The 25,663-nt window shown below is 41.7% G+C and overlaps 1 protein-coding gene across 5 annotated transcripts in view; it reads right to left on the bottom strand.

The window, feature by feature from the left end:
- Window positions 1-23,385, bottom strand: part of LOC306938573 (zinc finger MYM-type protein 4-like) — a 28,981-nt gene extending 5,596 nt beyond the window's left edge. The window contains exons 1-23 of one of the 5 annotated variants that reach the window (XM_079522807.1): window positions 23,259-23,385; window positions 20,889-21,732; window positions 20,643-20,786; window positions 18,741-18,808; window positions 17,625-17,816; window positions 16,918-17,222; window positions 16,043-16,235; window positions 14,344-14,547; window positions 11,630-11,780; window positions 11,144-11,259; window positions 10,706-10,978; window positions 10,241-10,391; window positions 9,490-9,662; window positions 9,181-9,328; window positions 7,466-7,533; window positions 7,156-7,300; window positions 6,235-6,347; window positions 5,464-5,674; window positions 4,849-5,037; window positions 2,332-2,462; window positions 1,561-1,720; window positions 1,027-1,178; window positions 342-456 (exon numbers count right to left, since the gene is read on the bottom strand). In XM_079522807.1, the coding sequence (XP_079378933.1) occupies window positions 342-456; window positions 1,027-1,178; window positions 1,561-1,720; window positions 2,332-2,462; window positions 4,849-5,037; window positions 5,464-5,674; window positions 6,235-6,347; window positions 7,156-7,300; window positions 7,466-7,533; window positions 9,181-9,328; window positions 9,490-9,662; window positions 10,241-10,391; window positions 10,706-10,978; window positions 11,144-11,259; window positions 11,630-11,780; window positions 14,344-14,547; window positions 16,043-16,235; window positions 16,918-17,222; window positions 17,625-17,816; window positions 18,741-18,808; window positions 20,643-20,786; window positions 20,889-21,528 (4,042 nt within the window). In that variant the 5' untranslated portion in view covers window positions 21,529-21,732; window positions 23,259-23,385. Of the gene's footprint in view, window positions 1-341; window positions 457-1,026; window positions 1,179-1,560; window positions 1,721-2,331; window positions 2,463-4,848; window positions 5,038-5,463; window positions 5,675-6,234; window positions 6,348-7,155; window positions 7,301-7,465; window positions 7,534-9,180; window positions 9,329-9,489; window positions 9,663-10,240; window positions 10,392-10,705; window positions 10,979-11,143; window positions 11,260-11,629; window positions 11,781-14,343; window positions 14,548-16,042; window positions 16,236-16,917; window positions 17,223-17,624; window positions 17,817-18,740; window positions 18,809-20,642; window positions 20,787-20,888; window positions 21,733-22,252; window positions 22,835-22,946 lie in introns of those variants that run through there. The other 4 variants (XM_079522805.1, XM_079522804.1, XM_079522806.1 and 1 more) reach the window with 4 other exon arrangements.
- Between the last annotated feature and the right edge of the window lie 2,278 nt (window positions 23,386-25,663).

The following is a 25,663-nucleotide window of genomic DNA, read 5'->3' as shown; positions in this document are numbered from 1 at the left end:
GTTCTGTTGTTGTGATCGCCACTTTGGAATACTTTTCAACACTACGACAAGCGATAACACCCTTTGAAAGCGGATTTTTATGACAAGCAAGGATCAAGTCGGCGCAGTGGCTCTTCAAAGGTTAGTGTAAACTAGGCAGGGAGAACTGGAACACGATTGTTTAATCACCGCAGGGAAACTGTTAATCATAAAGTCATAGTTGAGGTAAACTAACTTAAAGGATTTGAACCCCTAGCCTTGGTATGAAAATGGAGTTTGGATTACAGCACTCTATCATGTCAGTTTTCATAGTGAGCATGAACCAGGGTTAAGACACAAGAGAAGATATGTAGATTTCTTACCACTAGCGGTTACTGTGGGCGTGAAATCTTTCAGCAACTTTGAGATCTCACTGGCAAACTTGCTGTACACAATGTCAGTGAATATATTCTCGACACGGCCATTCTCAAAGAGGTGCTAGGCAAAGATGAAAGGTTAATAGGTAAACAGTTAACAGAAATAAAAACAGTAATAAGTACATGTTTGTACACACAAAGGTCCCCATCTGAGTTTAACCACTTGAACCCTAGCATGATGCATCCCTATTGTGGGGGGAACATTCACTGACAATCTCAGATCTACAAGCTTGAGATGTGTTGCGAGCTTGTAGATCTGTAGAGGGGGGGAAACAAAGAGCAGACCGAGTACAGAGACAAGCCAACCCCAGTGCAGTTTACCAAGTATAGAGGGTTCGAGTGGTTAAGACATTTGTACAAATTTGTACAAAGTGTGCATGTTTGTTTTCTTTATGCTCTGTGACTGTGCTTGCATATCATAGCAGTGGTGTTATGTTTTTCTGTACACAACTTGAACTGACAATATTCACAGTCACAATATCATATCCCTTATCCTTTAACCAGGTAAAAGTATGCGTTAAGATTAACTCTCTTTTCCAAGAGATTTGTTTTACCGTTAACGCCATACTCAAGACAAGAGTAGGGTTCATGACAACCACAACATGACCGTCTAGTGATAGGACCATCTTACATGCTGTATGCAGAGACAGAGGTAGTAGAGGCTGTCAGGCGAGTAGCGTTCTCCATTCGGTCGCCTCACTTCAGAGATGAAGTGGCAGAGACCGAAGGCCAGCTCAACCGTGGTGCAGCGAAGAATGTCTTCCTTCGGTTCAATATGAAAGGCTGACATTGAGACGAAAAAAACAAACAAGAGCTTTGGTTATTGGGCGTGAACCTACCACAATGACAACCCTGTTTAGTTCCATGTTCTGTGCAGGGGGAGAATAGTTCTGATCACACCTATAGGTGTCATCAAGGACATGTCCTCTTTATTTTTTCTGTGGATTTTAGTGAGCTCACGTTCAGGTCATGCGGTTTCATTAGGCCATTTGTGATTACTAGACCACACACGGACAGAGAACTATCCCTAGTGATTACTAGACCACACACGGACAGAGAACTATCCCTAGTGGTTATTTAAAACATTAGAAGGGGTCCTTGAGGCCAAAACTGTTGGGGACCCCTGGTCTAATATACTTAGCAACAATTTATTCATAAGACTCACATCTGCCACGGGGCTTTTCTGGTTTAGCCGGTTTCTCCCGCCGCTCGATCCAAAACTTCCAGGCATCGATCCCATATTTGCCTTCTAGTTTGGGGGGTTCGATGGTAACAGCATTTTGTGCTTCCTCTTCCTCATCCATCAACCGCCGCGATTTACGAGCCTGCAAAAGAGCAGCATTGAGTTGAGGACATGAAGGATGAACTTGGGTGGATTACATGTTTAGTTTTATAAAGTGGTAAACAAATCAGGAACTGAAACATTGGTCACATATGCATGCATTTTCCTGCAGCTTGCCACAAACCCACATGAAGCCAGCTTGCTTGGTGAAATGTTGACTAAAACTACCGTAAGCAGAAAAATGCTCGTCGACTACCTATTTTTACTGACGAAAACGAAATAACTGAATAAAAACTGATGTCAACAAATACAAACTAGACTAAAATGTTAGGGAGGGACTAGTGGAGAAGAGATCCAGGAGAACTAAGTCATTTCTTTGTCTGCTTGCTGAAAATAGCCGATCTACAAGCTTTTTTGCGAGCTTGTAGATCGACTATTTTCAGCATGCAACCAAGTGCATGCTGAAAGGCACCGCCAAAATACATTTAGTCGACAAATTCAACTGTAGATTTAGTCGACTAAAACTAGACTAACACTAAAACATTTCAGATGACATTTCAAATATTACTAAAACTAAATGGAATCTTATTCAAAAGACTATGACTAAAACTAAATCAAAACTTGCTGTCAAAAGCAACACTACACCTCAGTTACCTTGGCTTTGTTTCTGGCCCGCCTGGGAGCTTGGCGTCTAGTGGGGGCAGTGCTGGGGCTCGGCATCTCCTCCTCCTGTGACTGCCGTTTTAACTGTGCTGCTAACTGTGCTGCTATCTGCTCCAGAGTTTCTAGGAAAGACAACATTGTACTGTTAGCCACAGGTTTTTCCAATTGCCGACACCGGCACTGAAACTACTGTGCTGTACTGCAACCAATAGATTTCCAGACACTAAAAGAAAAATATGATTTAGAAACAAGATTATTATTATTTTTGATATTTGCAATTACGCCATTACTTCAAAGTACTAATAGATATATCCATTGTATTGTACTTTATTGAATGAAATAATAAAAGCATATTCCTCAGACAAGCAGGGGTATTATTTCCAGGCTGTATAGCCTGGCTTTTATGACAAAGAAACCTCACTCGACAGAACATGTGAAAAACCAGTGGGAAAATTAAGGTAACCTTGAATTTCCAAATGAAGAATGGAATGCTTGTTTTGACTCTAAGTGGAAATGTACCAACTCCCACTCATGGAGAGAATTTGGATGGAAATGCCAATAAGAAGACACACTTTGCAGGAGAGGACGCAATTGTTGACTTTCACACAGGTCACTTCAACGAATATGTTGTTGTTTGTTTTGTTACTACTATTGGTGTACAAAAAAAAAAAAAAAACATAACCAGACATTGGTTGCTTCCTGAACCTCTTAAATAAAATAAATAAAAAAAGTTATATATATATATATATATATATAATCTCCTGAGTCATTAGGTGATTAGGGTATTCTATTGTTTACTGTGCTTCCCTACTCTCAGAATGTACATAGTTTTATTTTGTCTGTCTTGTTTGTTCTCTCTTTTCTGTCCGTTAAAAAAAAAACTAAAAACTATGTGGTAAGATGTACAAATGTACTAGCAAAGAAATAACTGTACTGTATGCAAATCACTTTGCTTTCAAGCTGCTAATTTAACATTCTCTTTCAGGCATGTCTAAACTGTAATTTAAACAACTTGGAAATCACTTGCTTATGTCACCCCAATAAAACATATGATGGGCTATGAACTTCAACGCTGAACACAAGAATAATACATCTTAAAATACAGTCTTTATAGATTCAACAGAAACTAGGCAAAATCACTATGTATTAACTAACCCAAAACTATAATTCTATAAATAAATATTGCACAATAATTCAGTGTGAGAAAGAAGCAATTAGCAAGTTAACAGAGAGGAAACTAAAGGTCATAATTGTTAACTCGCAAGAGGCAAATGACAAGAAATGACAGCAGAAGCACTGTATAGTACATCCAACATTAAACTTACTTTAGATGCACAGTCACACACACACTCCAAAAAAGAAACAGGACACACTGACAAACTGAACTCACACGCTCTGCTCTAATCAACAGGTGAACTTGCAGGTGAGTTACATCAAAGATCCTTGACATGTCACCAAGATAGCCAATCACAGGAAGTCAAGTAATGCTTGGGAGCCAGACAGCCAGTAGGTAATTGTACACATTTCCTGACTCCTGACATCCTATGTGAATGTGTTTCGATCCATAGACTCCAGCTCTGGGGCATGTGTATTGTATGGCGGCTGCCATTTTTGTTTCCAATATGGCGGCGGCACAGCACGCTGCCACTCAAAGTGAATACTGGCCAATCACAGAAGGTCTTTTCCGGGACTTGTCAGAATCTAGGGTGCACTCTATTTGCGTTTGTGTATTCAAACGCACCCTAGATTAGATTAAGTCCCGAGACTCGCTGTGATTGGACAGTAGTCACCAGCGCCCCATATTGGAGTTCAATATGACGGCCTCCATAAGATTACATGCGTCTCCAATGAACTGCAGCAGCGAATGAGGTATCTAGGTTTCTATATCTATGCTGATCACTGTTGCTAAATACAGACAGGTCTCGAACAAAGATCACTTCCTCCCGATTTGTCTGTCCAAAAAGGTCTATTCTTTATATTTTATTGTCTTTCATGAAAATCTTTTGAAAAATACATTACCCAGAGACCCAGGAAGTCAAGTAGCACTTGGGAGTCCTGCTAGCTGATATTTATTTTCTTTTTATAATTTTTAGCTTAAATAGCAGCCGGTTCAATGGCTGGCTATGTTGGTTAGAAATAAGATATGTGGAACTTTCTGTGCATTTCCCTAGTCACTATGCCAATTCCCCTTATCACTGCTGACCCCTAGTGGTTGGTCTTGGGGAGGTTGCTATGCTATTCTTCTAGCCTCTGAGACCGCAATTACAATTCTTCTGACCAACTACGTATTTTCGCGTCATATATGCTAGTTCACAGTGAACATACTAACAAACAAAATCTCCCATGCTATTTTTTTGTATTTGGCCAAAAAACCCATGGAGGTCTCCAATAGCCCTGGTTGCACCAATGATGTTGCATATAATGAAGCTGAGCTCATTGCAGTCAGATTAAAAACTAGGCGTCTACTTCAATGTCAACAAACAAAATAAAACGGCCTCAGTTTCTCACCAGCTGGGAAGTCAGCTTCTACATCCAGGACAGGAGGTGGGGGTGAATGTGCCGGCTCATCACTCATATGCATGTCTGTGCTCCTCTCCTGGCCACGTGGTGTCCGAGTAGACTGGGGATCGTCCCAAATGTTGAGCAAGGTCTCCAAGTCATCGGTGTCCAAATCGTCGCTGTAAGTACTGGCGCGGTCTGCAAAACAAAAATGACAAAGCATAAGGATACTCTTTCTGAAAGAGCTACGCAACTCTACATCCTTTCAGGAACCGTAAAGAAACTATGACGATAACAAAGTTATTTCTTGAATGTATAAATTGTGCAATTGAATGGCTGGAAATTGGGAATTAAGAGTTTACATAGGCCATGCATAAACATTCCACATGCATAAACTTTCCTTAACGATTATATCTGGTTTCTGTATTTATTTATTTCTCTATTAAGGTTATTGTAGCTGTCAATATGTATGGGGGGGATGAGAACTAGGCCTGTAACTATTGGTTATCTTCTTAATCTTAGCCATTACTCTATCGATTACTTTTTCGATTAATTAGGATAATCGAAGTGTGATTAGTTTGAGGAGAACGACAACACTGTGGATATTTTGTAATGTCTTCTTACCATCAGGGATGTAAGCGCCAGACCTCTCTTTCCTCTCCTTCTCCACTGCTGCACCCTTCTCCTTGGTATCCTGCTCGGCTACCATCTCAGCCATGAGGATGAGGTCTGCCTCCAAGGGGTCGGAGGGAATCTTGTCCTTGATCTCTCGTATGGTCTTAACAAGGCGCTCAGCATTGGCCGTGGCAACGGGGAGGAACATGGGCACAGGCACCTAAGAGTGCATCACAAATATTAGCCATTTCAATAATATTTGTACATTGGTGACTATAATCTAATAATAATTCTAGCTGATCTTGAGGCCTACAAAAACGAAAAAGAAAGAAATTGTTTTTCTTATCAACTAGTACCAACAAGGTCAACTAGTGTATTTACTAGTCGACTAGTTGAATAGTCGACTAGTTGCTTAAAGCCCTAGTAGGCCCGCTAGCATTTCCCTCTACAACAACAGATCTCTTCACCGGAAATAGCCAATCTACAAGCTCATAATGTTATCCCCAGAATGGGGTTCATGGGGTTAACCACACTATTTGAGAATGTCATTATAGGAGGAAGAATCTAAGAACAACAGACGCAAAAATTGCCGATCTTGTAGATTGGCTATTCTATTTATTTATTTTTTGTCAGGGAAAAAGTATAATACCACTTCTAACTGGTTGCTCGGGATAAAATAATCTAGTAATCCCTAAATTGTAAATATAGGGCATAAGTGGTAAAAGATATGTACTGTATATTTAGAATTCACAAACATGTGAATGTGATGAGGATACATACTGGAAAAGGCAGGGCCATAGGTTGTGGGGTGTACTGGCTGTACATGTTCATAGGCACAGGAATGAACACAGGCACCGGCACTGGTAGGATTAACACCTTGGGGTAGGCGTCATCTGGGCAAAATGGACAGAGAAAAAGCTCATGTTAAGACTAAGAGCAGTGGAGCCTGGGGACAATGTGTATGTATACAAGGTTACACTCTTGAACATGATAATTCATAGTTAGGGCTAGTGGGTTAGTGAAATTTGTGAGGAAAATCTGCAAAATAAATGCTTACCAATAGCTTTCTTCACAAATGTGTTCATAAACCTGTCTACTACCACCAAGTTCCAAACAAACTCCCTTGACTTGATCACAAATTGACGTCATCAGATTTGTGATGACGGCTATGGCTGATTTTTAGCCCAAGGAGTGTTTTTGTGCAAAACAAATGCTTGCAGTGGATTCACAATCATGAAAAAACCCTAGTTTGATCCGTCACATGCAGAATGAAAATTTGCCTGCATATGGAAGGAAAAAATGAGAATTCCTGGTATTCAATAATGCGTTTTTGCACAAAATGGCACCTGGACCTCTTTGGTGCGGACCTAACAACTGCAATGAAAGGTAAGAAAGCCTTCTAGCATGGAATTCTCCTTTAATGGTACAAAGTTTCCCAAGTAAAGGGAGTTGGGTTGGAACAAATTGAGAGGTGATAGTTGACACCTTTATGAAGTGAAGAAAGCTATTGGTAAGCATTCATTTTGCAGATTTGTCACAAATGTGGCTAACTTTCCCTAACTTGTCATATAATATGTTTGTCTGTGTTTGCATGTTTTAATCTAGTGATATATATTATAATTTATGATGTGGCTGTAAGGCTCTTGGACAGCAACAGTGCTCTACAAATGAATGTGACTTGTATTCTTCTGTGCGTATTACCTGTCTGTGACTCAGCATGGACAGTATTTACTTTACAGGTGATTCCTTTATTCTGGACCATGGGTCTACAGAGGAGGGCTTTGTTCTTCAGTATTTTGGTGGGAGGGAGAGCAGTGGGTCGCACGGGATCTGTCTGAGTACTGATCTGAGGGAAGAGAGAAGGACAAGGAACAATATTCATTTGTATGCTTTATTTATATAGGAGAGTGTAGACTGTAGAGACAGTAAAAGGAACAGCAGAAACTAAACGGTTGGATCAACAATTTTTGTGGGTAAGCTTCTAGCACATGACTTTATTTATGAAACTTACAGGATGTCCAATTGCCTTTATTTGGGGTTGAGAGACAAGGCCTGTAGACTGGGATTGAGGGACATGGCCTGTAGAGATGAGGACAGTGCATTAAAGAAAGAGTAAAACTATACCTTCTTTATACAAGCAGTACAGGATGGGATGTTTCAAACAAAACAACGTTGTTTGACTGAATATCAAGAACACAGCAGCAGCAATTTATATCATGGTATAAAAACATCTGCTCAGAAAATCACAGATGAGCTTTCCCCCAAAAGCTTTCCCCTGAACCACAGAGCTGGCATATGCAAAAAAAAAGAAAGAAAAGAAAACCAGTAATAGCTTGGTAGAGTAGAGATACAGTACACTCAAGCAGAGAAGCCCAGCACTAGAGCGTATGGCACTAAACTAAAGGGTTTAAACCTTGGTGAAGTAGAGGAATCTGACTATGTACGATAGACTTCTCTATCAGCAAATAAGCAGAACATAAGCAGTTCGTTTGATACTCAAAGTAAATATTGCATTGCCTGTTATTGCATTAAATGAAACCAAGATTACTGTTGCAGCAGTCAAATGTGATGTGATGCAACAGTGAGTGCGGACTAACTGTGTTTTAACAGTGGGCGACAGCATGATGTATTTCCGGAAGTGCGTTATTTGTCTATGGGACCTGGCAACTACCGGCGATAGCAGGCAAAGAGGCTATAGTCGCCCGAAAAGATGAAAATATTTTATCTTTGGACGACATCGTCCGGCGATGTCAGACTTGATGTGAATTGTTGTTGAACTGATGTGTTGCTTTGTTTACCCTCCATACCACCAATACGAGGACATGGGTAATGACAGCAGGATGACCACTAGGAGATTTGTATCGCCGTTGTTCTCCCGCTGCTAAAACGCACTTTAATAGCAAACACCAACTCGGGACTCCTGAATCGCTGCCCTCCACAGTCCACACCCTCATGTCTAGTATTAGGATCTTGAGCTCTGCAGTGTTGTTAACGCCGCTGTCGCTCCGCAGTGTGTCTACGCATGTGGTGCGCCTCATTCCCTCCCTGGCTGTGCCTTGGGTTGGCTCCCAGCGGTCAAAAGCTAGAAGGTTTCTGAAGGGTTCTTAATCCTTAGCGGGCAGAGGGCAATACACAGCCAGTATCAAGCTTGCGCTACAGTGTAGCCAACCAAATGGACCTGCACAATTGTACTGTGTAGCGGCTACACAGTACAATTGTGCAGGTCCATTTGGTTGGCAAGTCAAGGTATTTCCCTTTTGGATTGGATTTATCCCCCCTCTAGTTGAATGTAGACCAGTTTTCCAATTCAAAACAAATACTGTGCTCGCTGTCACTTTCACTTTACATCACCAGACAGTGGCCTTGTGGTTAGAGTGTCCGCCCTGAAACTGGGAGGTCGTGGTTCGATCTGCGGCCGGGTCATACCAAAGACTGTAAAAATGGGACCCAATACCAACCCTGCTTGGCACTAAGCATCAACGGGTTGGATAGGGGGGTCAAATCAACTAATCAAATTATTCCAGAGCGCGGCACAGCTGCGGCTCACTGCTCCAAGAGATGGGTCAAATGCAGAGAACAAGTTTCACTGCAGTAACGTGTGTGACAAATAGTACGACTTTGATCACCTTTGTGGGAAATTGGGAATCAACTAATCCCTCTGCATGATGTAAAAAATATAAAATAAAATACAAAATAATACAAATTCAAGGAGAAAACAAAACGTACCTGTGAGGCGTACACCGCTCTGAGTCTGCATCACATTGTGGCAGTGCTGTAGCAGACATTGGACGTCACAGAAGTACTTGACCTCTCCTGAAATGCTCAGGCACTCTTTCAGCTTCCCCTGGCGACTGCACAAGTGACACTTGGCAACCTGATGAAAAAAGACACATAGTAGAGTGACGTTCATCGGTTATGTTCACCATATTAATAATCAACTAATCAACCTTTAAATACATAAGCAGTTAGAAAGGCATAATATAGATGAAAAGATGGGAGATATTTATAGACTGATGGGTATTTCGGCCTTCTTACCTGATAGAACAGCAAGACAAATTGAGACCTGCATTCTTCAGAGCAGAACTCCTCAGATTTTCCTCCATAGAACGACGTCATCACATTCCTAGTGGTGGACAAGCAGTAGGCACAGCAGCGGCAGTGTATCCCCCAGAGCTTGGCCAGGTCATGGTTATAAAGCAGCTTACAGCCTGAGAGGTATGATAAGAGGGCGACAGATTCAGACATGTACACGTATAGGTGAAGCACGCAAAAGCATTCTAGTTGGATTCAATTAGTGTGGTTCCAGTAAGAGGGCATTACATTATCTATGGGCAAACCAAGGTTAGGGAATAGTGTGTGTTCTTCGGAAGGAGGGCGTGTGAAACAGGCAAGGCATTGGGAGGGGCAGGTAGAGAGGAATGAGAGACAGGGGGAATGGAACTAGAAAGATGCAATCCTGCGGAATTGCGAGTGTGGTTGCCTATCTCTATAGGAATATTGTTCAATTAGAAGAGGTGAGTTGGGTATGTCGCCACATACTGTCCAATCAGATGAGGGCAAAGCACTCAAATCCTTGGGAAGAGTTCAGAATCGCTGGCTAATCAGAGGGGAGAATAGAGATTTAAAGGTTTTCAAGTGAAGCACTGGAGTGCAATAACAATAGTCTGCTTACCTATAGGCAACCACACTAATAATTTATGTTTTATCAACATTATAGATGTATTGCAATGTAGCACAATAAAAATAAACAATTAGTCCCAAGGACCATTTCTATCCCTCTTCATACCTTCACTGCAGAATTGGCAGTCCTTATTGTTGATCCTCTTCACTTCTCGGATGATCTTAGGGATCTTGCAATATTCGCACAGGCTTGCCACACATTTGATCCTTTGATACTCTTGAGAACACATCAAGCTACATAGAAACACCACCTTTTCCTATGGATTACAACGTACATAAATTTATACATACATGCATTTGCAGTATACATACATACTGTATATATTATAGTATATATGTTTAGACGGGTGCATTTGTGAATGTATTTTACATAAACAATGAATTTAACTTGAAATGTGCTGGTGTTCACTGGGCAGAACACAATGATACAGGATCCAAATTCATTACTGTATCTGCAAATTTAATCTCCAATGTTTTTATTTTCTTTATCTTTTGCTGAGCATTTGTGCTGGTCCAGGACTGTGATGCCATTGCTGTACGATAATTAGTCATGGAAATTTCAAACGGATACCTTGAAGTAGAAGACGTGAGGTTTATGCCTGATGACCTTGTGACACTGGAAACACGGCACTTTCTGTGCCGTGGAGAGGTTCAGCTGGGTAAGAGGAGAGGGCACATTCTTTGTAGACTGGGTAAGGGTAGAGGGTAGGACAGAAGGTTGAACTGAATTGGGGTATACTTTCATAGGCTGGACAGGGGTATAGGGGGTGTTTGTTGAGGGGACTATAGAGGTTTTAGCCACAGTCGCTCCATTTCCCACGTTCTTGATCTTATTGAATTTGTCCTATGGGAGAGAGAAGAAAAGAAAACAAACATTTTTAAATCCCTCGACAGTAAAGTACCATTTGGGATCCATTTCGTTTTCACTTCACTCTCATTTTGAATTCTCTCTTCACTACACTAAACAAAGCGCAGAATTGCCCTACAAGTAAAGTAAATTTCCTCTCACCTGGTAGGTCATGACACAGTTTAGAGTGCAGAAGTTTCTGATGGATGCATCGGACATGGCCAGGTGATAAGTTGGTGTTGTGGTCTTACCACAGTTGTCACATGGATATTGAACACCTGTTGAAAGAAACAATGTTATTATGGACTTCATTTTAGCATTAACATAATCTTCTAACACCTATTCCGTCAAGTGTAGAAATCATTACAATTGTTTTGGTAAATTTTTGGTCAATAAAAATAAATAATTGTTCAATTAGTTAGAGCACTTTGTAAAGATTGGCAGAATATACCGGCCAACCCATTTAGCAGAACCCCAGTTTCCTGGGGTGCACAGGTATTTGCAGTATAGAACATCAAACAGCCTGCCTTGCTCCAATCTAGACATTTGACCACACTGTTATACTCCAAAAATGGAACACTTCACCTGGTTCAAAGGAGAGTTCAAACTTGCATCCCACCTTGTATAGTAAGAGACACGCACGCATACCTGATGTACTAACGACCTTGATCTTGTAGGCCATGACACAATTGCTATTGCAGAAGAGGGCTGGCTTGCCCTCGTTGTCCTCCCCTTCAAGCATGTCTGACATCGTCCGGAATGTATTGCACATGATGCATGCGCAGGGTGCCTTGACTCTCTGTAATGATGTAAAAAAAATGATAATCACACCTGTGTGAACTGAGCGGTGCAGGTTGCTCAACAACATTGCTGGCTGGCTGCCGTTATAGAGCGTCGCAGTCCCGCCCCCTTTCATGACGACGCCAGGCCCAGGAAATAATTCCCAATGCATTTTCCCCATAGACATTTCAAAAAGTATTTATTTAAAGACCTTATAAGCCTCGTACAAAGCCAACTCGAGTTGTGACAAATCATGACAACAAACAATATTTTGGACCAAACAAATAATTACAAAGAATAAAAACAAAAAAAGCCGTTTTTTTCTTCTTTCTAATTCTTTGTTTGGCCCAAAACATTGTGTTTATTGTCGAGTTGGCTTTGTTCGCAGCGTAAACGTCTTTATAGAAATACTTTTTGAAAAGTCTATGAGGAAAATGAACGTGAATTATTTTCCGGGTCTAGCGAGGGGGCGGGACTGCGACGTTCTAGTTATACTGCTCAGTGTGAATGGCCCTTTAGGCTGCTCAACAGTGTGACCCGAATGTGACCCTGCAGGGGTCAATGGGTCGTACCCAAAACAGACAGACATACATACACTGCCAGTCATTGGAGCAGTTAGGCACCGCTCAAAACAGAAAGAGAACACGCATCACAAGATGAAAAGAGCCTTATATTATATTATATTAGGGTTGCTGTCTGGTCTTCAACGGTATTACCATTACATTTGCGCTTGACCATAGTCAGCCGGTAGTTAGGTTAGTGTTGGTCATTTTAAAATGTCCCGGATTCCCCTGAACATATCAGTGTACATATACGTCACCAAGAGGGGGGGGGGGGGGGGGGGGGGGGGGCGTCTGAAAAGCTAGCGGCCCCATTCTTGTGGGCTTTAAACTCTAGCCCACATCACTCAGAATAGAGTGACGGTGGTATGTTTTTGTAAATATTGAGCTCGTTCTTGGCGACAACATAGTGAACCAACACCAGGATGGATAGAAAGAACGTCGGGCCCAAATACCTTACAAGGACAAGGAAAATGTCGTGAACAAACACGGCTGTGCTTAGATACTTTGTTGAACGTTATGTCTCTGTGCCTGTGCGCTGTACAGCCAAGCCATTCTACGTCTTTTTGTAAACTTGTCAATCTGGGTTCCTTGATGCTGTCTCCATGCTGGAAAGCTGAAAATCTAATTCTGTTTTCTGGCTCATTCGCTCGACGTGACCTTCTGTGGCACTTATTTACTGAGCAAGTCTGCACCATTGCGAGGTCAGTTTAAAAAAAGAACGTATACAAGCACACCGGATAGTCACTCAATGTAAACAAACCAGACAAGCCAACAAGTATGGCGGCCGCTACCACGTGACACATATGTTGACTCCCCCTCAAGGAGATTTTGGTACGCTCTATATATATATCACCATCAGTTTATATCACATATCACTTAAAGTGTATGCACCATGTTACTTGCAAAACTGTTGACACACTTCTCACAAAAAACCCAAATATGTCAACTATATACAAAAAAAACCACATTTGACATTATTGTCTAGATGACGCGCTACGTGGCGTCAGAGGCGAGATTCTTGTCTCGGTGAAATGCTAACTCGACAAGCCCATTTCCTGCTCCTGACTCTCTGTTGTGCACGCAACAACAACAAAATGTGGACGAGAAAGAAGAAGAACAACGAGAAAATCCAAATGCAGCTCAAAAAACAAACACAATAATAAAGATTAGTCAAGAGAAGAAAGCTCCACCGATTTGTGTAACTGTCCAGACCCAACAACCTGGGGCTATCTGTTTTCACGTGCAAGTAAACTTTGCTAGCATTAGCCGTTGCCAACTTGCCTATGCTAACCAGCCGATACCGATATGCATGGTGGAGCAACGCGCGTCCTTATGTGAGTGTAGGCTTGGGCAATATACCGATATTACCGTTTACCGCGATATTTTAAATCAATACCGGTAATATCGCAGAGTATATAAATAATACCGAATACCGGTAATATCGCGGAGTATATAAAACACCACTCAATAATACCGAATACCGTCATAATACTAATATCGTAATTTTACCGTCATGTAAATATGAGAGGAGAGGAGAGGAGAGGGGAGGGGAGGGGAAATTTTCACTGGAGAGGAGAGGAGAGGGGAGGGGAGGGGACATTTTGACTGGAGAGGAGAGGAGAGGAGAGGGGAAATCAGCCCGTCAGTGTGATATATTAATGTTTTATTAATAAAACCGATAATACCGATTATCGCGATATTATTCACGTTATCAATATCGATATCAAAAAGTCAATATCGCCCAAGCCTATGTGAGTGCATTGGTTTGATAATATTCTACCCTAGCCGATTTGCTCGTCCACATATGACGTAAATTCTCCATTCATTGTCAATGGCATTTAATGTTCGTGTTAGGACAAAAATCTACACTATAGCTGAATATAGGAGGCCCTCAATAAAAACTAACATTTACAATGTGAGTTGAAGTGGCTTGTTACTGTAATTCCCTGTTTATGGTAAGGGATTGTGGATCACACAATGGAACTTTTGTTTGGCAAACACAGAAGACTTTTTCGTTACCTTTTTAAAGATAGCCAGGCATTCAGCTTTGCAGATAGTTTTGGAGCCATCCTCCAACTTCAGAGTAATGGGGTTGTTTAAGCAGAAGCTGCCACAGTTGGCACAGTTAGCCAGGTTCAGATTGTTGATTACACGGAAGCGGATGAAGCAGACGTCGGTGCATATCTTGTGGCCAAGACCATTATGCAAAACCTCGTGTTTACACTGCAGAGGAGACAGAGAACACATGTGTTGGGCCTGGGGATGCCTTATCCATGTAAATATAACTGTTTCAGTGAAATAAACATGGGGAAAGGGAGAAAATACAAGATGCAGCAGGCACTAGGGTTGGGATGTGTTAGCATTTTAACGAGTCCTTAACGATCTCCTAACACTATTTTTCATAATAACTATTTTTCAAGAGTGCCAAGCAGACGAAGTATTACTCTGAAAAGCCCCGCCTTCTATTACCCCCAAAAACCGGGAGGCATAATCTTCCGTTACTACGTTGCGCTGTCACATCTTGTCTCTCTAGAAGCGTTTATATTCCCAACGAGATGCTAGGTTAAGTCAGAAATTACATTGTCGTTTTGTTCAACCACCATGGAGAGCGCCGTAGATTTAGAGAAAAGAGACAGTTTAGTTGGGCCGTGAACGGCAGTGCACAAAACAGGTCTAGGATCACTGAAGGAATGGCCAAAAACAAAAGAAAAAGATATATATACACAGTATAGGTTTTTTTTTTCAGCAATCCCATTTGATATCAATAAAATGGACCTAAAGACGCCTATACACATCATAGGCACCCCACGGTTTGATTATAAAAGACGTGTATACACGTCCTTAGCCAAAAGAAGTTAACCGTCTCCTTTATGGATTCCTATATAGGGGGGTCCAAATGGACCCTCAACAGGTCTGTAACTCTGAGTGTACAAATGGAACCAAATAGACCCTTACAGGTCCATTTGTACACTCTTAGAGGAATGATGGTCCTTGAAATTAAAAAAGTTTTAGAACCACTGGTATTGTAATTGAATAGCAGACCTGAAATCCTCATACCAGCTCTGACAGTGTGATTAACAGGTTTACTGCCACCTGCTGGACGCAAAGCCAACCTCAGACTGCAGAGGGCTCCTGAGGCGATTTAGAGGGTGAACACACAGGACGGATATCCTGTTGTGGGCGTCCATATTAATTCTAAATAAATAGCATCAATGCTAGCGAGCTAAAATATAGCCATCCTTGCTCTAGAAAGCGCCAATGTTTCCATCTAGACCACCGGATAATCAGCAAAGACCTCCGAAAAATTGCACGTTTTATCCAAACCACGGAGATCTCCGTAGATTTCGAGTTATTCAGCTTTTAGTCAGCCTGTATAATGGGATGCGGATGGGGGTGAGGTTGCGCAACCTGGTCTAGGATCGCTAAAGAAGGAAAGGCCAAGCCAAAATAATAATGAAAAAATAGAAATCAGCGATCCGGTTTGATATCAATAATAAAGCTTATCAGACGGAGCATTCCACCAGGAGCGGAAGGTAATTAGATTCCTTATGGCGGATCATTACGTCACAAGCTGTTAAGCGGGTCCCGGAAACAGTTCCAGAGGTGATGGAACCGATTCCGGTTCCTCGGGTTCTAAATCCCAACCCTAGCAGGCGCCCAAGTTCATATTGCCCAAGGAATAAGGATCACAAAAATATAACATTTAAAGTGTCCTTACAATGGCGTAATTTTTGCACACACTGCACTGAGACGATTGTGTTGAGGGCTGTGTGGTAATATTACCACCAACAACATTTTTGTTGACCATGATCCTGTTGAAGGTGGAAAGGCAAACATCGCTGCAGAACTCCTTTGTAGTGCCTTTTTCATCCACGGGAGAAAGGATCCTATCCTGCGGGCGCTCTATAACCCTGAGAGAACAGGAAGGGAAGCAAAAGTTTTGCTTACTGTGGCGTGCTTATTCAAGCTCAACTTTATATGCGTGTGTGAAATTATAGTAATAAATGTATACACACGACATTTACCATTCTTGCTTGTATCTAACTTACAGACAATAAATACGAGGAAATGTGATAAATATAAGGAGGAAGAAGCTATGAAAGGTAAAACTAGAAGACTTTTCAGTGTCTTTGACAGATATTTTCCAGCTGTAAACTATACTGTTGGAAAAGATCACTCAAAGATTCCTCCAAAGAAAACTAGAACTATTGCCATATAATATAATATATATAATATAATCTGTGACATTTGTGAATGGTCTATGATGAAGTGCTCTATGATGAAGTGCTAACATCATTTATAGTTATTACCAGCTGCTGTGTAAGCACAGCTGGTCTATGTTCTCTCTGCGGTGCTTTCACGCCCACTTGCTGTAGTTTAGACTTATGTTTCTCATTGGCTGTACTGACAACCTATCGTCCTGATTGGCTGCCTCGTCTCTAGGCAACCACACACTTTTTTCCTCTAGCCGACCTCTCAGCCATAGGATATAAGGCAGCAGTTGGTAATTAATTGAGGTCATCAATTCTTGTTTATTTATGTTTATTGGCAGCAGCACCTCAGGGAGAAGCCCTGCATCAACACTATACTCACTTGAAGCAGCAGTGGCAACGGCCGTTAGTGGGCTTAGGGCCAGCGCTTGCAGAAAGACAGGTAGTGGAGCAGAAGAGATCGGGACACCCTTTCCTCTGATATGCCGTCTGCCCTTTCATCAGCGTCTTCTTGCAGTGGTTGCATGTAACACGGTATAACTCTGAGATGGAGACTGGGGCCTGGCCGGGGCCGTCCTTGGGAGCTGTGCGTGCATATGTGCGCGTTGCGTTTGAAGCCAGTCCGGGTGTGGAGTCAGGCTTGCCGGTGTTTCCACTCACAGAGCAAACGGAGCTGATCTTCAATTCCTTTTGAGGACAGCAAAGATCGAAGATGGCAGATCAATGATTGCTCTCCCATGAGCCCATACATTACACATTTTTTATTTTTAATCTAAAAAGACATTTCATGCAATTTATTGTACTTTTTTAAATAAATGTATCGTCCACATCGGACATGTGTAGCTCCAATATGGTCCGAGACATATGCCAGCCTGTGATGACGTCATCTATTCTACAGTATGACAATCATCAATAACATTATCTTATCTATGACGTATACCAGCCTATGTAAAATTACTTTTCATTTCTGTCGACAAAGATGCTCTTCAAGTCATGATTTTAGTTGAAGATGTCCAACTATATTTAGAAAAGCCAAACTTAAGCCAAACATTAAGGACCAATATACAGTGTTTGTTTCATCTCGCTCACCTCTGCAGCGTCAGGCTCATCTTTGATGCCTGCTGCGGATGTAGAAGAGGACAGAGCACGCTCGTACTCTTCATCCATGGGCTCATCCTTCACCTTCACGAGCACTTGTGGTGACAGGGGCGGCTTGACTTCAACAGGGTCAGGTTTGACTGCATCAGAGTCAAACGATTTCTGGCCTGTATTTGGACTCTCCTGGGAAAGAAAAGACCAGTCCATCAGGACTAGTTAAGCTTCTAACTTAAAGCTGTACACTGTAACTTTCATGTCCTACCGTAATAAGGCATGCCTGCTGGTTCAGGCAGAGCTCTTATTCGAAAAAGAGTATGACCGTCTGTGTCCAGATGTTTTCTTTAACTAATTATTCTCACAGTGCCACATTCACGGATAGTGCGTCATTTCTGTATGCACTTGTAACATTTGATTTACACACAGATTTCTATCAGTAGTTATACCAAACAAATCTTTATTAACTTAGAAAATAATAAACTCTATACATACATAACTGTAGTTAGATTCTATATAAAGAGGCTACGGTGCCTCCGCCATATTGGAGTGATGACGTAACTTCCGGTTGCTTTAAAAAACATTAAAAAGTCACGCTGTACAAAACAAGAACTTGTTTTAAAACCATATCTCTCTCTCATATATTTATTTACCCATTTATCATATTTATGAATGGATCAAAGCGGAAATTAATAGTAACATGTTTGTTTGTAACGTGTTTGAGGCGTTTACAACTCTAAGGTTTACATAGACAAAGCTTTGCCGCCATATTGGAGTGATGCCGGCAGCACTACCGCTGTGCCATCTAATGGTGATTCCAAATATTTGAGGACTGTGGTCTCTTTATATAGAATCTCTTTGCTGTAGTTCCCTTTTCCAGAAGGTGGGCATAAACATTTCCTGTTCCGGGTCAGTTTACCATAGCTTCATTTGATTGGCTAAGCAGCAGATTTGAACTGGAAACACGCACCACAGGTTCAAATCTCACCAATCAAATGAAGCTATGAAGTTATGAGTCTATTGGCCGAGGCCAAACTCATTTGCCGACCCCTGCCTGCCTGAATATATATTATTAGTTGGCCAATAAAAGCAATGTAGGAAATATATACTCACATTTTCTTCACCTTTTGGTTCCGATTTACTGTCCACTTTCATTCCACTTAATGATTTGCTATCGCCTCCTGTAGGAAAAAGAGTAACATGTACTTAAACGAACATGCAAAAATGAGAAAATGGCTGCATAGTGAATATGGCTAATTGAGCAAAGTACACCGAAAATAATGTATTTGTTACCCTGAGGTCTTAGGGACATTATAACATGAATATGCTGTATGTGCTGTAACTTCTTGTGTTCCTGACTGTGTAGGGTATAGTTGGATACTCTTGTCTGTGATGTGCTACAGGTGTGTGCTTATTGAGAGTCGTATTGACAGAGTCTGTGAGTGAGTCTAGGTGGTACCCAGGAGCTGATTGGTTCCGCCTTATTGGCCACACATCAACACCACCCCCATATTAGGTAGGGCAACAGAACTCTACTGCAGGAAATGTGCTAGTTGTATATATAAAAATCACACCCGTGTGAACTGAGTGGTGCAAGGTCTTATATAGCCTGATCAGCTGTGGTCTGACGTAATGTCAGTGACCATAGTAACCATGCTCATTTTTTTGGGTCCCACGTACAGGTACACACACGTACAGGTACACACATACATAGACACATAGATACAGACAAAGCTGGTTGTTGGAGTGGTTTGCACCACTCAAAAATCACACCCGTGTTAACTGAGTGGTGCAGTGACGTCACACACTAACCATAGCAACCATGCTCACTGGTTGCGTGGCCCCACGTACAGGTACACACAGGTACACACATACATAGATACAGACAACGCTGGTTGTTGGAGTGGTTTGCACCACTCAAAAAGTACCCGAGACTAAACCTAAATCTAAAATAACACCTGTGTGAAGTGAGGGGTGCTCTTATAATCATACATCATCTCATTCCGGCCAATCACAATCTGCATCCTCACCTTCGTCTTCAATGTTAAACACTCAAAGCTGGCCATTCATTGTCAATGGCATTCAATGTGTGTGTCAAAGCTGGACATAGGAGGGGCTAGCGCCCCTCAAAAATGTAGGGCGGATTGTATGTCATCCTAGTAATCTTGGGGAGCTATAAAGACTTCCGTACTTTCTTGTTGCGCCCCGGTTCCTCTAGGCACGGCGGTAACTTGATCTATTACTAGTCTAACATAACAGTAACCAAACCTCCGCTGTGACCTAGTGCAGGGCTTCTCAAAGCCCCAGGGTGCCTTGACGTGAGTCCAGGGGTGCATCAGAATAATTGGATATTATTTGGAATTTATCAATGTCATTCAGTTTAAACACGTCAGTTTAAACCCTCTATACTTAGTAAAACGGACCCAAGTTCATCTGTACTTGGTGCGTTCTTTTTCAGCCTACAGTACATCAAATCTCTCACAAGCTCACAATGTGATGAAATTAAATTAAATTAAATCTATATTTACCCAGGGTATCTGGGCTAAGCTCAAGAACTTGTTTCCAGCCAGGCCCTGCTCATAGAACACATTTCATCGTAGTGGTTCAATGCCTTGTTCAAGGGCACTTCAGCGGTGGTAATTTTTAACCGTGTCGGACGGCTGATTCGAACTAGGAACCTTCCGGTATCAAGACCGCGCCGCTATCCGTTCGGCCACCGCTGCCACCGCTGCCACATGCGTTGTGAGCTTGTAGATTGGCTATTTTGGTGAGCATAGGAATGCTGGGGTTTAAGTGGTTAAACGCCAAGTATGAAGTTATTTTCAGTCTGTCCTAATGGAAACAAATATTCTCTCCAGTTCCTTGTGGCCTATAGTTTACATATTTTTACGTACCGTTAATATGACAATATTATGACAAAAATAATATGACAAAAATTCAGGGGTGCCGTGGATCAAAAAGTTATTTACAGGGGTGACCTAAATTTTGAAAACCTCTGACATTGTGCACTCTTACCTGATCTGGTTGTGCCAGGTTTCAGGGAACCCACAGTCGCTTTGTCATCCTCTGACTGGTCCTGCTTCACAGGGGGTGGTGAAACTGTGGGTTTCTCATCCTCATCAGATGATGACTTACCAAGATCTGCAGCCTTGTCAAGACCTGAAACGGAATAGGAAACCTATTTGGGGGACTGCATCTTTTTGTTCGACCCCATAAGGAATCACATTGGCAAACCGAACCTTTACAATGCTTATTGCTTACCTGTATTCACGATCAACAACTCGGAGGAATTACGGCCGTCCTGTTCTTCAACTGCCATCTGAGCCTCTTGTTCTACCTCATCCACCGTCCCCATATCCATCATCTCATCCAGGTTATTGGAAGTCTCGATATTGCTCGAGTCACTGGCAGAGGGATCAGTCATTTTACAGCCAATAGATTCCACGCTAGCAATGGTGTCTTTGGGGCCAATCTCGTTTTTCTCCATTTCCATCGCAGTCAATGAACTGTTCTGCATGTCATCATCATCACCCTCCTTTTCAACAGGAGTGTCCTGATCCATGTCTGCGTTATCGTCACCCTCCTTTTCAACAGGAGTGTCCTCCTGCATGTCGTTAGCCTCCCTTATTTTCTTCTGGAGGCCATCACCCTCTTTGTCAGTTTTCAATTCATCAATATGCTCTTTTGTACCCTTTAATTCTTTCTCGCTAGGGCTAGCTGGTGCATCTTTGCACAAGGATTCGAGCATAAAGCTCGTCTCCATCCTAACCAAAGAGTCCTCTGAGGTAGCAGAAGTGAAACAACTGACAATTTCAGATTGTTTAACTGTTCCTTCTTCACTTATTACTTTGTTGTTAGTTGCTGGAGTAGCCGAGTTCATATCATCCAAATCACCAAACATATCTTCTGCTGGTGCAGCTGAACCGGTCCTGGCTGTGCCCACACCACTTTCTGTTCTCTGTTGTGTTTCTTTTAGACGCAGAGGTTCCACAGAAGAACCACCATTTTCATCTGAATGTCCGGATGAATGTCCAGGGTCCCCTGACACTGACGTGCCAGTCTTCTGAGGGCTGTCCACAGGTTCTCCCCCCGTCTCCTCCTCTGCCTGCATAGAACAAAACATCACATATCACTGTATTACTATTATCTAATTACTTACATAACATTTAATCATTATTATTATCTAATGATTACTAGATAATGCTTAAATATTATCTAAGTATTTGGTTGATTAGATTCTAATCAATCTAATTCTAATCAATTAGATTCTAATCAACCAAATATGGCTGTAACTCTTTCATCACTTACAGCCATACATGTACTCGAGTACTGAACTTATAAATATCATATGTATTCCCTTCTTTGTTTGTCAAAACGCAGAATGTTTCATTGACACATTTGAATGGATGATTAACAAAACTCTGGGCCTTTGCACTGCACGTGAAGTTGTTGATAGACAAGGCAATGTGACATTGATTACAGCACACAATGCTGTACCCTCCAACTATATATACTTTCCCTATTTTTCAATTTCAAACTTGCTTTGGCAATGTAAATGTATGTTTTCTCATGCCAATAAAGCTCCTTTGAATTGATACAGGAGATAACCATTAAACTCGAGTCACCTGACTTTCCGCAGCATCTACTGTATCTCTGATTCAAGCCTGGTTGCCATTCCGTTTATTAAAGAGTGCTATCCGGTCTAGAGTCCGCCTACGCCAAAACTGTATCCGGTAAATTCCCCGCACACATACATGGACGACGTGTACGGCACTGGCCGTTTTCGTATGGATGGATAGAGCCAGGCAAGGAGCGGATTCGTGGAAGATGCTGTTGGAGCTGGCTTGGCACGGGTTTCAATCGGAATGTCCCTTGCATATCCGCAAAATGGAGTGTGGAAACGAATACAAAGTTTGGGATGAATAAGTTAGAAAACCGATAAACATGTGTGCCCGCTTACAGCCCACCCCCTCATGTCATATGCTATAAATGTGGTAGACTTTAACTTAATGCTATAAAGTTGCAGACATGACGGGCAGGCACTGCCAAGCAGTGTTGTTAAAAACGTACGGTCCCCTCTCCAAAACGAGTCGATGTGTTCTTTGAACGAAACTTGTACACCAATCCCATGGCTTTCAGATGATGTGTTGAACTTGGTTTGTCTGGATCTGTTGTTTATTAGTTGCCAATAAAGCCACAACAATGATGCTAACAGCTAGCTACACTACACCCGCGGTGCGGTGTAGCTTAACTTGAATGTAAACACCACTGTTGCAGAGCTGCAGTGCAGACTAAAACAATGCTATGCTAGGTGTTTACCTCTATTCGCGCCTCAACCGTTGCCTCAGTCATGACTCGACTCCAGAGCTGATTATATATAATGTATTATATAATAACTCCGAAATGCTGGTAGACTAGTCTCCGCAGACAGTCACCCCTGGGGCTGTAGTGTGTATAATGCGTTAGCTCCCGCTAAGCTAACATTTAGCACGCCCGTTCCTTCCTTCCGACTAATAATACGACCATCAGCTGTATATGAAAACTATCCACGATATTGATGATCCGTTCACAGGTATTGATACAATGTTGATAATCCGATCATGTTATCTTTCTTTTTTTTAAAGAGCTCACTGGACTGAACGCGTGCCGAAGATTCTCGCGCCAGTAAAACAGTCAGCCATTCATGGAGCCATTGGTGGAAGCAGAATGTTGACCATTTCCTGTTTGTTGGTAGCGGCCGGCCTGTGCGCTGCGTTGCGCCACAAAGGAGAGAACAGAGTAGAGAAAGAAAGAATGGTCCTCGTACATCTGCATGGTGGCAGCGGCACGACTAGAGGGCCAAAAGCTGCAATCATAAAATGATAATAATAAATCTAGAGGTAACTTGGCAGGTTAATTTGAAAATAAATGTGCACAAATGGCCCAAATTCCACATGCATAAATTCACAAATGGAACAAAAAGAATGAGCCCGCAATGGTCCACGCGTGTGTGTGACTGTGTGTAATACTAATATATATTGTATATGACGATTTACCAGTAACAATAAGTTAAAAAGCCCTCCCCTCCCCTCCCCTACTGTTGTAATCAAAACTCTTCAAAAAGGATGTAGGCCTACAAGGTTAGCTCTGGTCCATAAGCTTAGAGTGGACCTAGAGCTAGTGCAAAATGTAATGTGTTTGGCTGTTCTCCTTCATGTTTGAGTAGGGATAGTAGGCTGTCAAATGATAAATGAAATGCACAAAATACACAAGTAAAATATAATCCAGTGATTCCCAAACTGGGAGTGGGAGCCAAGATCCCCAGGGAGGGTCACCAGATAGATGATTATCCAATCAAGCTGTGCAGTATTGTTTTCTTAAACAGTAAACTAAGTTTGGGAACCCTTGATCTAATCCACACACACACACAATGTATAACACCTTTCAAATGTATCTTTCTCATGCCATCTCTGCAAAGTTGACAACAGACAGTAGAGACAACAGTATATCATTGGGTGATGTACATTGTGCAATGCCAATATATCAAGCAGATTAAAACGATGTGGCTTATTTGCAAATCAACATCTATGTACTCCAAACTAGTGCGCACACACACAAAATAATGCCACACAGCGGCTTAACACAGTTTAATCACTTTATTAAATGAGTCCATGACCATATCATACACACAGAACAGACAAACAGTGGTGTTTCTCTCTCTCTATCCCTCCATGGCTCCATCACCTCTAACATCTCCAGTCCAGTCAGGGCAGAATCACACCAGAGGAACAGCATTGGAATGGAAAGTAAAAACAACGAAAACAGAAATACTAATATATATATATATATATATATATATATATATATATATATATATATATATATAGCAATGTATAAATGTATAATGTTCTCCCTGGAGAGGCTTGACAGGTGTATAAACACGCAGTATTGAAATAATATAATTCAAAAGCGGAGACAATGGTAAAGATGCTGAGCTATAAGTTGACGTCAGTAAGTCGCACGCGCACAAGTTCCATACATGACTTTGCACCATAGAGTTATATGCTTTGCACACACTCATACAGGAGGTCAACAGACAGCTCAGTCGCTACATGAATGTCCAAGTCTGCCTGCCATCTTGTGGCAATTATAAGCACTAACCAATGCCATACAGCATTGTGTCACCATGTATTGTAATACAAAAATGCCCAGGTGAACATGGTTGGATATACTGTATAAAAAACTAATGTGGGATTTTCAGTTCAACCCCATACTTGTTGAGTGCAGTTATGAGAGATAATGTGCACTCTCTTTGAAAATGCCCACAACTTGTAGGCAGATCAAGGTCCAAGCGGTGCACAGTACTGTACAATGCATTCTTTCACAACACACAAATGAAGAGCTTTGTTCCAAATGAAGTTGATTACCATTAGAAGAAAATAAGACTCTTCCTAAATGGCTTGTAGCAAAAAATACAAAAAAAGAAAAAAATACACAAAACATTGCTTCTGTTCTGAACCACTTTCATTGACCAGGGTACTCCAGCAGCATGTACTTTGTCTCCTCCTTTTAATCCCTCTAAAGTTCTAAACCTTTGCCAAAAAATGCCAATTTACTCACAAACATTGCATGCAGCGGATGTTTGCCAATTTTGCCAAATGTTTGCCTACTACGGCATGCCAAGAATAGGGACACTAGGTTTGTGGTAAACCACTAATACCCCCAGGCCTCGATCTAAAAGCTCAGCATGTAGATTGGCTATTTTTAACCTTTTGCCTTTAATGACATGCCCAAAATAAGTACGCCCGGTTGAACCTGGTTAAGTTCATGGGTTGGCATCACACTTCTGCAGACTCCACTGTATAGTAGTACACGTATAGTGTATAACAGACCTCATGTCATCACATGAGGTGTTATTATTCTTATCTGTTGTTATCCAGATTTTGGAACAAAACTCTTCAAATGTTCATGAAAAGGTCAAGAAGAACATGGCACGACTAGTCCCTTTAAACTAAGACAAAGGAGATGATAATAGGAGGTTGTGCAAAGAAATATTA

The sequence above is a fragment of the Electrona antarctica genome (genome assembly GCF_951216825.1).
Source record: "Electrona antarctica genome assembly, chromosome: 15".
Classification (NCBI taxonomy): domain Eukaryota; kingdom Metazoa; phylum Chordata; class Actinopteri; order Myctophiformes; family Myctophidae; genus Electrona; species Electrona antarctica.
This window is presented reverse-complemented; position numbering and strand designations above follow the sequence as displayed.